Below are 15,504 nucleotides of genomic sequence, written 5' to 3' on the forward strand. Positions count from 1 at the left end.
GAGAGACATGCAAACGCCAAATATTTGATCTTAAAGGAATGCATATTGCGTCTTAACAAAGGCGTTTTGCAAGGAATTAACGACGGTAGAACGTGTGCATGCAATGGGGGAGCCGAGGTGAATGAAATAGGTGAGAGGAAGCAATGGGAACATCTGTGATGCCTGAATTCGGTAAAAGCGAAATTGACGACAGTAAATGATGATTGATGGATTGGTCGAGATCGAACCCCAGACCTCATGTATAGCAGGCGAGGTAGTTAACATCTCACCACCGTGGCGCCCGACACACAGGTGGTGCTGCCGAAGCGGTCGTCAACTTGCCACATTTATTCACGTGGTCACGTTTACTCATTGGCTGCGTCGGGCGGAGGAAGGATTTACGACACAAATGTAATTTACGCGCTCCCCCGCCCCCAATAGGTTTTGCTTTATTAGAAAGCAACTTTCATTCGTTCATTCATCGCGCACGTAACTTGGCCGTCCGGCTAATTTATCTTACAAAAACGTGCTTTGTGATGTCGGGATAGATTATGCATGCACACGTGTAGCAGCAGCAGTAGTAGCATCCTCTCCGTGCAAATCAATTCCTGCCGCTGCCAGCCGATTATATTGCCGATGCCAAGTCACGGAGGTGACAACTCCCCCCTTCTCGCTCCGTGGTTGCTTCGAGCAGACTTGTCTCATGGACTCAGCGCGATGCACGCGGTGTACAATACGCATAGGGGCGCCACGGTGGCTATGAGATGTGAATTCTCTCGCCAGGTATGCAGGAGGGCGTGGGTTCGATCCCGACCCTGACGATGTCTGCTGTATATTTAAAGTTTTCGGTGTGGCTCCCTCTCTCCCCGTGGTCGCGTGGATTTTTCTCCGGGTCCTCTGGTTTTTTCTTCCACATTCAGAATCAAAAGCATTTGGCTGCTATCAATTTTCTCGTGATGAAAAGCCACTTCGTTGAGCTATCATTTGTGACCAGGTCGCTTCTGAAAAAGCGCTGCATAGCTCAGTGGACACTTACCTGATCAAATAAAAAAAACGAACCTAGTACTTTTCATTCATTTTGACAAAAAAAGTTTTGTAGGCTCTTTCAGCAACAGTAAATGCTGCGAAATTATTTCCCAATAAGCCAGCTTCATGCAGCATCAGCAGCAGCAGTTGCTTTGAAGACAATTTTCTGGGTGATGATGATGCGTTGGCAAATATCGAACGACACATCGCACCTCCGACCAACTCGACCGCGAATCCCACCCTGCCCCCCGCATCCCCGAACGCCAGGGAGGTGCTCTACCCCCCCCCCCCCCCCGAGTTTTCTTCATCGCAAGGCCCAGTGCGGGCCCCTGACGTGCGGCCCCGCGACAAAACACAACTGGTGAAGACACTCCCCCCACCGTCGTCGTCATCATCATCGTGCTGCTGTCAAATCTGTGGCGGGCCCTCACTTACACTGATGATGTCTCACCGGCGAAATACCCCCCCACTCAGAAATTGAGTGACAAAAACTGCCCTAACCCATCCGTTCCACCTTCCTTTTGCAGCAGCAGCAGCAGCAAGCAGCAGCAGCAAGCAGCAGCAGCAGCAAGCAGCAGCAGCCAGAGCGGGCCATGAACGCCAGCCAGCTGCCCGGTGCGCCGTCCGTTGCGGCCAGCGTCAACGGCTCAGCCGACCACTTCGAGGGCCTCGCCGTGCTGCTGCAGCTCAAGCCGCTGTTCGTGCCGCTCTACGCGCTGCTCACCCTCGTCGGGGTTGTGGGCAACTCGGCGCTCATCGCCGTGATCGCGCGCACCCGCCGCCTCCACACCGTCACCAACTTCCTCATCGGCAACCTCTCCCTCTCCGACCTCCTCGTGTGCGTCACGTGCGTGCCCGTGTCCGTGGCGCACGCCTTCGAGCCGCGCGGCTGGCCCTTCGGGCCCGCGCTCTGCTACTTCGTGACCTTCATGCAGCCCACCACGGTGTACGTGTCCGTGCTGTCGCTCGCCGCGATCGCCGTCGACCGCTACGTGGTGGTGGCGCACCCCATCCGCCGGCGCGTCTCCGTGCGCGCCTGCGGCTACGCGGTGCTCGCCATCTGGCTCCTGTCGGCCGCTCTGGCCTCGCCCGTGGCGGCCAACACGCTGTACAACGACTTCAGGCCCCAGGGACACCAGCTGGTGGTGTGCGAGGAGCTGTGGTACGAGCGAGAGGGCCAGCGGCTCGCCTACTCGTGCTCCACCGTCTTCATCTCCTACATGCTGCCCCTGTCCACCATCTCGGTGTCGTACTGCGCCATCACGGCGCGCTTGGAGCGCCGTGCGATGCCCGGGGCCATCCTGCGGCAGACGCAGGAGAAGTGGCGGCTCAAGAAGCGCAAGACGTTCCGCATGCTCGTCCTCTCGGCGCTCACATTCGCCATCTGTTGGCTCCCGCTGCAGACCTTCAACCTCATACATGACTTCGACGCGCAGGTCAGGGCAACCCCCCCCCACCCCCCCAGCCCTCACCCCGCGCGCGTGCATCACCAGAACGCGCGTGGGCGCAGGGGGGGGGGTGCCTTGTCTCCACCCCCCGCTGGTTGGTACCCCCTTGACAGCCACCACGAGGGTTGTTCGACGTTCGAGACCGTGAGTATGAGCGTGACGACGCTGCGATTCCAGTGGCCTCCGAGGCACGACCGTGCGGAGAGACGAATCAAATATCGGGGCCCCATCGGACCGATTGCCGCACCCCCCCCCCCCCCCCCCTGAGCTGATAACGTAGTTGGGCCACTGCCAAACAAAGGCCATTGTCACGATGAGACCTCCTTTACCAGTAGCAAAATATAGTAGTAGGTTTTTACTCTTTCAACTGGTACAAAACTGACACCTTTATACAAGGGATAATGTTTGCAATAACCACAACACAAGCAGTCAAAATGCAAAAAGAAACAACTCTGATAATGATAATGACAGTGCATATCATTATCATTATCAGTGTTGTTTCTTTTTGTTTGCATTTTGACTGCTTGTGTTGTGCTTATTGCAAACATGATCCCTTGTATAAAGGTGTCAGTTTTGTACCAGTTGAAAGAGTAAAAACCTACTACTAAATGCCATTGTGTGTCAGTAAACAGTCGCCGGCGACTTACGCTGCACGTGGCCGCCTGCGATCCAGCACTGGAGGCAGCCAGCGAGGGTTGGCGGGTCACCACAGGAATGTTGTGAAAACTCCCTTCCTGTGATCGGTCGAGTCGGAGCCCAACCCGTGGCTCGCCAGGGGATGGCGGTTACACAGCAAAGATGTGAACCCCACCACGCCTGCTCCACCCGCACGGGGATCGAGCGTTTCTTCCTCGCACGTGCGGGGGTTTCTCTGGCTGCTCTAGTTTCCTCCCACATGTAAAGCACTCGTGAATTGGCCGATAACGCCTTGATATGCAGGGGACCGCAGAGCTTGGCCAATTGTTGGTGGCACCGGCTGCTCACTCCGTGGCTGCTGCTGCTTTCCCGCTCGACTGTGGCTCCTCCTCCTCCTAGCGCCGTACGTAGCCAACCGTGCTAATTGGAGGTGAGGGGGGAAGACAACAAACTACGGGTCTCTGTGTGAGTCTATGGGTCTCTGTGTGATTCTATGGGTCTCTGTGTGAGTCTATGGGTCTCTGTGTGAGTCTATGGGTCTCTGTGTGAGTTTATGGGTCTCTGTGTGAGTCTATGGGTCTATGTGTGATTCTATGGGTCTCTGTGTGATTCTATGGGTCTCTGTGTGAGTCTATGGGTCTCTGTGTGAGTTTACGGGTCTCTTTGTAAGTCTGTGGGTCTCTGTGTGAGTCTACGGGTCTCTGTGTGAGTCTATGTGTTTCTTTGTGAGTCTATGGGTCTCAGTGTAAGTCTATAGGTCTCTGTGTGAGTCTATGGGTGTCTGTATGAGTCTATGTGTCTCTGTATAAGTCTATGGGTCTCTGTGTGAGTTTATGGGTCTGTGTGTGAGTCTACGGGTCTCTGTGTGAATCTATGGGTCCCTATGTGAGTCTATTGGTCTCTGTGTAAGTCTATGGGTCTCTGTGTGAGTTTATGGGTCTCTGTGTGAGTCTATGGGTCTCTGTGTGAGTCTATGGGTCTCTGTGTAAGTCTATGGGTCTCTGTGTAAGTCTATGGGTCTCTGTGTGGGTTTATGGGTCTCTGTGTGAGTCTAAGGGTCTCTGTGTGAGTTTATGGGTCTACGTGTGAGTCTATGGGTCTCTGTGTGAGTCTATGGGTCTCTGTGTGATTCTATGGGTCTCTGTGTGAGTCTATGGGTCTCTGTGTGATTCTATGGGTCTCTGTGTGAGTTTACGGGTCTCTTTGTAAGTCTATGGGTCTCTGTGTGAGTCTATAGGTCTCTGTGTGAGTCTATGGGTCTCTGTGTGAGTCTATGGGTCTCTGTGAGTCTATGGGTCTCTGTGTGATTCTATGGGTCTCTGTGTGAGTCTATGGGTCTCTGTGTGATTCTATGGGTCTCTGTGTGAGTCTACGGGTCTCTGTGTGAGTCTATGTGTCTCTGTGTGAGTCTATGGGTCTCTGTGTGAGTCTACGGGTCTCTGTGTGAGTCTATGGGTCTCTGTGTGAGTATATGGGTCTCTGTGTGAGTCTATGGGTCTCTGTGTAAGTCTACGGGTCTCTGTGTGAGTCTATGAGTCTCTGTGTGAGTCTATGGGTCTCTGTGAGTCTATGGGTCTCTGTGTGATTCTATGGGTCTCTGTGTGAGTCTATGGGTCTCTGTGTGATTCTATGGGTCTCTGTGTGAGTCTACGGGTCTCTGTGTGAGTCTATGTGTCTCTGTGTGAGTCTATGGGTCTCTGTGTGAGTCTACGGGTCTCTGTGTGAGTCTATGGGTCTCTGTGTGAGTATATGGGTCTCTGTGTGAGTCTATGGGTCTCTGTGTAAGTCTACGGGTCTCTGTGTGAGTCTACGGGTCTCTGTGTGAGTCTATTGGTCTCTGTGTGAGTATATGGGTCTCTGTGTGAGTCTATGGGTCTCTGTGTAAGTCTACGGGTCTCTGTGTGAGTCTACGGGTCTCTGTGTGAGTCTATGTGTGTACGGTGACCTTCTTTCGCCCCGTACGTAGCCAACCGTGCTAATTTGAGGTGCGGGGGAAGGACAACAACACGATACACACAAAGCGGTTCTCAAACAAAATTGTTTGACATTTTGCACGAAACATGTCTTTATTATGTAAAATCAACAAATGTATGCGACTGAAGGTACATTCATTGAATGTAAATCACGCGCTACATTCACGTCTTCACATCAACACAAGACGCGGTTGCCTTCGCTTTAGCAGCTGTGGCAGAGTCGTGAATGATGCCATCGTCACTCAAGACACGAACAAGGTTTTGTTTCCCTTGCCCCGATGGGAGCGCTCCCTTCGCCCAGCCGTGCCACCTCGACGTGGAACGGACGGCCTCAAGAGGACAGCCTCCAAAATGACCAAGGAGATCCTCCCAAATAATGAGCCTATGGGTTCATCCGGCCCTGCCGAGAGCGAAACGTAGCAAGCAAGACACACACACACTTTCACGATACACAAACGTACAGCTCACACACACACACACTTTCACCATACACAAACATGCAGCACACACACACACACTTTCACCATACACAAACGTACAGCACACACACACTTTCACGATACACAAACGTACAGCACACACACACTTTCACGATACACAAACGTACAGCTCACACACACACACACACTTTCACCATACACAAACGTACAGCACACACACACTTTTACGATACACATACATACAGCACACACACACTTTCACGATACACAAACGTACAGCACACACACACTCACCATACACATACATACAGCACACACACACACTTTCACGATACACAAACGTACAGCACACACACACACTTTCACGATGCACAAACGTACAGCACACACACACACAATTTCACGATACACATACGTACAGCACACACACACACTTTCACGATACACAAACGTACAGCACACACACACACTTTCACGATACACATACGTACAGCACACACACACTCACCATACACATACATACAGCACACACACACACTTTCACGATACACAAACGTACAGCACACACACACTCACCATACACATACATACAGCACACACACACACTCAACATACACATACATACAGCACACACACACACTTTCACCATACACATACATACAGCACACACACACACTTTCACCATACACATACATACAGCACACACACACACTTTCACCATACACATACATACAGCACACACACACACACTTTCACCATACACATACATACAGCACACACACACACTTTCACGATACACATACATACAGCGCACACACACACTTTCACGATACACATACATACAGCACACACACACACTTTCACGATACACATACATACAGCGCACACACACACTTTCACGATACACATACATACAGCGCACACACACACTTTCACCATACACATACATACAGCACACACACACACTTTCACCATACACATACATACAGCACACACACACTTTCACCATACACATACATACAGCGCACACACACACTTTCACGACGTACAGCACACACACATAATATAAACATACAAAGACCAATATCCCCCGTATAGCCTTAAAATACTTTTGTGGCAAGTATGTATGTATCTTGATTTGAAGTTTCTGTGGCTGCAAGAATCCATACACTTTGGTTCTTTTTAGTGAAGTCACGTAGGTAGAAGAAATAATCGATCACGAAGTTTCGATCGCCACACGGGGAGAGAGAAGACGATCGTTTGTGTGGCGATCGAAACGTCGTGATCGAGTATTTCTTCTACCTACGTGACTTTACCGAAAGAACTAAAGAGTAGGTATGTGTGTATGCTGAAATAGATTTGCACCGTACGTGGTCAAACGTGCTAATCGGAGGTGCACAGGCAGGACAACAAATTAAACACAAAACGCAGTAAAATTTCGATTTAAAGCTTTCGTGACTGCAGGGATTCATCTTCTTGGTTCTTTCGGTAAAGTCACGTAGAAGGGAAATAATAAAATAATAAAAATAAAACATCATAAAATAATTATTCAGACGCTGTCTTCCCGACAGACCTGCTCTTCACCTGAGGACGGCTGGTTGCGTTGTTGCAGAAACGTCGTGAGAATTATTTTATACTGGTAGGAACGAAGTGGACCAGCCTACAATAGATTATATCGTCCATCCGTTTGTCCGTTTGTCCGTCCGTCCGTCCGTGTAGCAACATCGCCCCCTACTGCAAACACTTGGCATGACCCTACAAAAACCTTTAGACTGTGAAGCTTTCCTGGCTAAACAAGTGTAACATTCCCTTATAATTCCCTCAGATAGCTTTTAATTACAACATTTAAATTAATTAGGCTTTCCTGGCTAAACAGGTGTAACATTCCCTTATAATTCCCTGAGATAGCTTTTAATTAAAACTTTGAAATTAAATAAAAAACTCACAGCGCCCTAAAGCCTACAGCTAGGCCTAAAGCCTAGAACTAGGCCTCAAAGTCTCCCTTCGTATCGTACCCCCGCGTGTGTGCAAGGGAGTTAATGTTTAACAATGTTACATTCCTTGATGATTTTAAATAGAAACATTTAAATTTAAAGCTTTTACATAAATAATAAAAACATTTAAATGAAAAATTAACTCACGGCGGCCTAAAGCCTACAGCTAGGCCTCAAGCCTCGAACGCCTCAAACTCTCCCTTCGTATCGTTCCCCCGCGTGTGTGAAAGGGAGTTAATGTTTAACAATGTTACATTCCCTGATGTTTTTTAATAGAAACATTTACATTTAATGCTTTTACATTAACAACAACTCCCTACCCCCTCCTCGTCGGCGGCTTTCCAGCCTAGAGTCAGGCCTGGGAATCTCTCCCCCGCTAGGGGTGTATTGGGCGGGGCTACAGTGGCAGGGGGCGGGGCTATGCGGGGTTGGGGCGGGGTTACGGCGGTAAGGGGCATTGGCAACGAGCTGGGGCCGGGGACACCGAGATGGGGCGGGGCCACGGGTGGCCGGGGCGGGGTTACGCGGGTGGAGGGCGGGGCCACGGGGCATCCACTTATTGGCGGCCATTTTTTGCCATTTCAATTTATTATAGCCATTCAATTGTTCGTTCCTACCAGCCCACCCCGCAGGGTCTGTTTATGTTTTATTTTTATCATTTTATTATTTCCCTTCTACGTGACTTTACCGAAAGAACCAAGAAGACAAAACGCAGTTATAAAGAAATTATTTTTCAATGGAGACATTTTAAAAGTGTCGTTCCCAGTGGCTTCCAAATATCGAAAGGAAGAAAGTTCCAGATGGCCGCTGAGTGTATGTATGCTGAATTTCATTCGCACCGTACATAGCCAACCGTGCTAATGGGAGGTGCGGGGGGAAGGACAGCGAACCAAACACAAAAATACGTTCTAAAGAAATTCGTTTTCAAGTTAGACAAATTAAAAGTGCAAAGCTGCCAGTGGCGTTCCCAATATTCGCTTTGAACCCCCATCTCTTTAAAGTGGCCTTCCCTCTTTAGTTTGGTCGTGTTGGCCCCTCGTTCTGTTTTTGTTTCCTAATGCCCACGCCTTGCGCATTGGAATCCCATGATGCAACGCGCGTTACACATTTTCATTACTTTTATGATATCGACATGAAGAGCGTTCCAGACGGCCGTGCGCGTCTTTCCCTGTTTGTTTGTCCCGCCCAGGTAGTGATCATCGACAAGCGCTACTTCAACGTGGTGCAGCTGTCCTGCCACTGGCTGGCCATGAGCTCCACGTGCTACAACCCCTTCATCTACGCGTCGCTCCACGACAAGTTCAAGGCGGAGCTGACTCGCCGCCTGCTCACGAGGGGCGGCCGGGGATCGGCGGGCCGCACCCCCGCCACTCGGAGCCCCCCTTCGGCGCGCACGTCTCACGTGCACGTGAGCTTCGCCAGCGGAGCCTCGGAGATTCTGTCCGCGGGAAGGGGCGGCGCGCAGCAGGCTAGCGAGTTGCTGTGAGGTGGGGGGGGGGGCGGTAGCATGATGGTGGTGGTGGATTGGGGGGGCAGGAGTGGGGGGGTGGGAGGTGGAGGGGCATGACGCTGCTATAGGGGAAACTGCCTCGCCTGGTGTGCAGGAGGTCGAGGGTTCGATCCTGACCCTGACCCTGACGCCTGCTGCTGTATATTTGGAGTTTGCGTCTCTCTCTCATCATCATCATCACGGTGGCTAGGAGATGTTAACTCCCTCGCCTGGTATACAGGAGGTCGTGGGTTCGATCCTGACCCTGACGCCTGCTGCTGTATATTTGGAGTTTGCGTGTCTCTCCGTCATCATCATCACGGTGTTTCTCTCTCTCCCCGTGGTCGCGTGGATTTTTCTCCGGGTCCTCCGATTTTCCCCTCCACGTTTAGAATCGAGAGCACGCGTTTTTGGCTGCTATAAATGTCCACGTGACGAGCCACGTCGTTGAGCTGTCACTTGCGACAGTCGGGTCGCTTCTGACAAAGAGCTCCGTAGCTCAGGTTGGGGGCCTAATCTGGTGAAATAAAAAAAATGTTATGGGGACCTCATTTGCCAGTAAAAATATGATAATTGGTTCTTTACCCTTCTATCTGGCAACAAAACTGACACCAAAAAAAGGTGTCAGTTTTGTTGCCAGATAGAAGGGTAAAGAACCAATTATCATAAAAAAATGTGTTCACGATGACGAAGTTGGGGAGTGGGAGCTTCGGGGGCGACGGGGTGGGTACAACCAGGGTGTGAGTGGGGCACACGCCATGCCGCCGTGCTGCGAAATGACGATGATTGCGATATTCGTGGAAGTGGATTTGGGGGGGGGGGGGTGGGGGGTGCCAGCAAGCTCCTGCAGGAGGGAGAATTAAAAAGAGGGGCCACGTCAGGCCCTAAGTTGGGGAGGGGAGATTAAACTATGGAGCTGCTCTACGGAGAGAAACGGGGGCCACGGGGGAGAACATTTGGAGGGAGGGGGGGGGGCAATCAAAGTGGGGAGCCCAGCAGGGGTCACCAGAGCGAGTGCGAGTGTCTATGAGCTTTGTGGGGAGCGGTGGTGCACCGGTTAGCGTGCAGCGCTACGAACCCGGCTACCCGAGTTCGATTCCCGCTCACGGCCAACACCAGTGACGATTATATCTGAACCGGTTCATGCCGGCCTTCATAGATGCTTGCTAGCAGCATTTGCCCCAACAGTTTGTTACAGGTTATGTAGGGGATATTTTTGTTTTTCTTGCATCCATCCTGGGTTTAACCCGGCAGGATTGTGTGAGGAGCTCACAAATGCTTGAAAGATCTGGATATATTCCCATCAGCGAGCTCCTCTGGCGGGCGATGCTGCGTTGGCTGGGTCATATAGCCCGCATGCCCAGCCACCGCATATCCAAACAGCTTCTGTTTGGCAGGATAGAGGGGGGCTAAACGGACGCGACACGGGCTGAAGAAGAAATTGAGCAGATGCGCTACAGGAGGATGTGATGCTGAGTGGACTTGCCGATGATCGCTACCAAAGGTATAAAAATCGGTCTCTATGGAGGAGGTTCGTGAAGGACGCTGCTACTGGGCAGTTGGAGGCAGTCGCCCTCCAGCAACAACAGAGGGCAGAGGAGCGACGCTCACAACAACGAACGGAGCGCCGGGTGACTAAAACACAGCAAGTGGGCATTGTAGGGGGCACATGTGGTGCATCGGCCACTCATCTCAGTCAGTCAACCCATGGCACCCGCTGGGTCTGTCGTGACCTCCTGCCAGCAGCGAGCCTTTCACATTTCACGTGGCCTCTGAGTGCACCTATCCTGGCACAAGCGCCGTAGTGACGTCACCGCCACTTAGTGGTAATTGGCGGCTGTTTTTTGTTCGTACGAGTGGTGGTGCACTGGTTAGCCAACTACAAACCTGGCGACCCGAGCTCGATTCCCGGCCATGGCGACCGTCTGCGGCAGATTTCTAAACGGGTCTTGGATCTCCCCAAGGTCGGCTCGGCATCAGATGAGTATCTGCTGTGGCTTGTAAAACATTATCACTGGGGAGACAAAGGCGGCCGCGCAGAATGTTGTCCACACAATCCCTTCGCGTGCCGTGCTAAGCGGCCTCGATAAGTACTGGCCATCAGCACTTTCCCGAGAGGGGGGGGGTCTTTGTACTCTGTATATGAGTACGCGTGTATGTATGTGTACGTGTGTGTTCATGGGGGGAGCGGTGGCGCAGCGGTTAGCGCGCTGCGCTACGAATCTGGCGACCCAAGTGAATTCCTGGGGTCACCAGGAATTAACTTGACTCCTGGGGAGACTTCGGGGAGACCTAGGTCTCCCTCTAGGTCGACTCAGCCTCAAATGAGCACCTGGTGCGGTGTGCAAACATCGCCGCTGGGGAGACAAAGGCGGCCGGGCGTGGTGCTGGCCACCCCACCCCCGTCATGTGCCGTGGCGGCCTGCACGGGTGCTGCTGCTGCTGCTCGCTAACAGCACTTGCCCCGGCAGTCTGTGGAGGCTACACGGGGGATCTTTGTCTTTTATGCGTGAGCTTTGTCGTACGACGCTCGATCGCTCGCCACCGTCATCGCCTCCGCGCTGTGACGCGCCAGTGACGCGCCAGTGACGCGACAGTGACGCGACAGTGACGTCCACACACAGTGGTGGATCACGATGTGCCCTGAGAGTGTATTGTCTTTGTACTGTCCGCCTTGTGCCGTTGTTCTCCGGTCCACCACTGCTGGTGAGACGAGGCCACACAGAGGGCCGACAACTCTGGTGTCGGCCAGTCCGTTTCAGAGACAAAGCCCCCAGGTCTTATTGTCATGTTCGCCACGAGTACCTATGTGTGGTTAACGTACATGCGATTCTTTTTCAAGAGGTTTCTCTTTGGTGTTTGGACATCTTAACACCTACTGGTTTATTCTTATTTTATTCATACAAAATTGTGCTCGTTTTATTTTTTTATCACCCCCAAAAGGATGATGATGATGGGCTGAGTTCATCAGCCTGCCAGGATTGGAACTCACCACCCTTGCTTCATAGCCCCCAGCCCCTTTCCCCTTCCACGCCCGTCTTGTGCTGCCCTTTTACAAACCCGTCCTCTCGATGTCGCTCTCATCTGCGTCGCGTCATTGGATGTGAAGAATCCGCAACCGAAACCTCTTCGTGCTAGCGAATGGGCCCCCCCCCCCCCCCGCGGAAGTGGACAACACAGAGCTACCTCCCACGTCCCTTCTTTCGCGTGGCCTCTGCCTACCTCTGTGCTGCTCTCCCCTCCTCTAACTGCGCGCGCGTGGACCGAGGGCAGCAGCAGCAGCAGCGGCAGCAGCTGCTGCCCCCCTGCCCGGCTCTGCCACCGAGGGAGTGACGCGCTCGGCCGCACGGAGAGTCAGAGCCGAGCTGAACACGTCCACTACGCGTGTCCGCCGCAGGGCCACAGTTAACAGGAATGAGAATCAGTTGAACACGTAGGACTTCGCGACCATTATTATTATCTACATTCGAGGTACTGTAATTGTGAATGTTGTGGTGGGTTTACTCTCAAACACAGCGGTGTGCTGAAACAGTCATTCATTTGGCACGTTTTGCTTACGTGACAAGCCGTACTAATTGGCTGTGTCGGGTGGTGGCGGGTTTAACGACACATATTTACGCGATCTTACCCCAACGACACTTCTATTATGAGTAATGGTAATATGGATGCATTTTTTTTGTCATTGCTGACTGAGCTGTCATTGGTGACCATCAACTCGCTACATACGAGAACGCGGCTTTATCGCGGGCGGCTGAGACATGGGATTCGAACCCAGGGTCTCCGCAGGGCGGGCTCAGTGATCTGGCCCTCTGACTCGCCCGGCAAAACACCGAGGAATTGGCAACAACAACAGCAGCGGCCGCCATTCGCGAGATGCACCTTGAGGCCACGTGAAGTAGTCGAAGGCTCGCTGGCCGACAGGAGGTCACGGGACAGACCCAGCAGGTGCCATGGGTGGCTGACCGAGATGACCGGTTGATACACACCACCTGTACCCCCGACTGTGGCAAGGATTGGCACCACACATTAACGCACACACACACCACACACACCACCACTCACACACACACACACCACACACACACCACACACACCCCACACACCACAACCACTCATACACACCACTCACTCACACACACCACTCACACACACCACACACACACACCACACACACACACCACACACACACAACCACACACACACCACACACACACACCACACAACCACACACACCACACACACCAACCACACACACCACACCACACACACACCACACACACACACCACACACACACACCACACACACACCACACACACCACACACACCACACACACACACCACACACACACACCACACACCACACACACAACACCACACACACCACACACACACCACACACACCACACACACACCACACACACCACACACAACACCACACCCACACACACACGCCACACACACACCACACACACCACACACACGCCACACACACACACCACACACACACACACACCACACACACCACACACACAGCACACACACACCACACACACCACACACCACACACCACACACACACACACACACGCCACACACACACGCCACACACACCCCACACACAGTAGAGACTGCGCTGCGTGCTGTCGGTGTGCAGGCTTGCCACCATCGACTGGCCACACCACGCCAACTGGGTGTTGAAATCGCGTGCGGCTGAAACCTGGATTGGAACCCAGGCCCCCAGCTGTGCGACTTCAGCACTCTGGACCTCACGTATCGATCCTAATCGCCACCTGTCACGTCCATTTCTCCCGAGCTCCGCGCCGCGTACATCGGGAGGGTGGCGTGCCCATAGATTGTCGCACTTTACGGGACCGTCCAACAGGCGGGCGTGTCCGTGCTCATCCGTCAACGCATTTCATCGGCGCAGTTGTCGTGTTCACGGGCTTGCTCTGTGCGACGTGGTGGTCACATCCACTGCCGGATGGGCCGTCGTTCTCCCGTACGTCACCACCGCCGCCATTGCGGGCAGCACCGGCGTGCAAGGCACGGACCAACAGTGCAGCAGTGGATTTCGCTGCGCTGCCCTCTGCTGCCCAACACCTAGCCCCCCCCCCTAAACCCCCCAGCAGCAGCAGCCTATAGCTACCTGTTTGTGCATGGTGGTGGTCGCCCATCCAAGCGCTATCCAGGTCCAAACCTGCTTAGCTCCTTCTCAAGATCGGGCGGCATTTGACCATTGAACAGCTGCTCGGGTTGCCCAGCTGATGTCTTGTTTATTTATTTAAGTTGTGTAAATATGTCTCTTACGGGTCCATGTACTGTTACGTTGATACGCTGGTTCCTGCACAGTGTACCGAGATGCCTATAATCTTACCGTTTTCAATTTCTCGTTCTAATTACCATAACCATTAGTATTGATGGTGACGCTTAACAACAATGGATTTACACGTGATGCTTTGTTTGTCGTGGATTGATGCGCTCGGACGAAATAAAAGTTGCACGCGACTCTGCGAACCGCGCTGCTATCACTTTGTACCACGGGTACGTTGGGGGCACGTTGTTGTGCCGCGCGAACCCTCCTGTGGTTGACTGCTTGAGTTTAAGTTTCAAGTTCAAGTTCATTTATTAGGTATAGCCCTGTGAGCCATTCGGCTCTTGAATCGGGTGCAACCGCAACAAACAAAAAACTAAAACATGAACAAGAAAACATCTTAAAATGAATATGTGACTAAGTGTAAACAGAAAATCCAAGAAAAGACAGCAAAATATTGCAGAAAAAGCACCGTACACCAACGCTGTGTGCAAAAATCCCAGTGGGATGCAAGTCAAAGAAACAACAACAACAACCACCACAAGACAACTTAGATTAAGGCCATCAGTTTAACTATGTACTGCAACAAACAAACATGGCCAAACCAAAAAACTTTTCGAAAATCACCAAAATAAAGCCATAAAAGCAATGAAACAGTGATCATTGGAACTGTGACGGAATTTTCACAATAAACGACGTAAACAACATGTACCACCAAAATCTGCAGCCATAGCTGGCTGCATGAGTCACTCCACAACAGCAGGAGCATCAGTCGGAGTAGCAACATTTTTCAATGCACCTTTAAGATCAACACACTAAATCAAAACACACGTGGGGATACGTGGCACTGGCGATGAATTTCATAATGATGATGATAACAGTGGGATGATGATGACAATAATGCTGGCAGTCGTAGTGGTGATGTGGTGGCGGTGATGATGATAGTGGGATGACGATGATGATGCCAGGAGTGATAGAGAGAAGTTGGTGGTGATTATTGTGATGCCAGTGGTTTGATGATGGTGGTGGTAGCGGGAAAGATGTGGTGGTGTTATGTTGTGTTATGTTGAGGTGGTGGTGGTAGCGGGAGAGATGTGGTGGTGGTAGCGGGAGAGATGTGGTGGTGGTGGTGACCATGATAGGTCCAGTGGGATGATGACGACAGCGGTGGGGGGGGGGGGGATCATTGTGTTTCTCACCTGTGTGGA

General features: G+C 52.0%; 1 protein-coding gene across 1 annotated transcript; it reads left to right on the forward strand.

Annotated features, from left to right (window-relative positions):
• Window positions 1–1,551: 1,551 nt before the first annotated feature.
• LOC133356318 (prolactin-releasing peptide receptor-like) lies at window positions 1,552–8,982 on the forward strand. Its single transcript, XM_061573771.1, has 2 exons — window positions 1,552–2,441; window positions 8,686–8,982. Exons 1-2 carry the CDS (start codon window positions 1,599–1,601, stop codon window positions 8,980–8,982), a joined length of 1,140 nt encoding a protein of 379 aa, XP_061429755.1. The 5' UTR covers window positions 1,552–1,598.
• Window positions 8,983–15,504: the final 6,522 nt, after the last annotated feature.

The sequence above is a fragment of the Lethenteron reissneri genome, chromosome 53, assembly GCF_015708825.2.
Source record: "Lethenteron reissneri isolate LAM-NWPU_2019-01 chromosome 53, ASM1570882v1, whole genome shotgun sequence".
NCBI classification, from domain to species: domain Eukaryota; kingdom Metazoa; phylum Chordata; class Hyperoartia; order Petromyzontiformes; family Petromyzontidae; genus Lethenteron; species Lethenteron reissneri.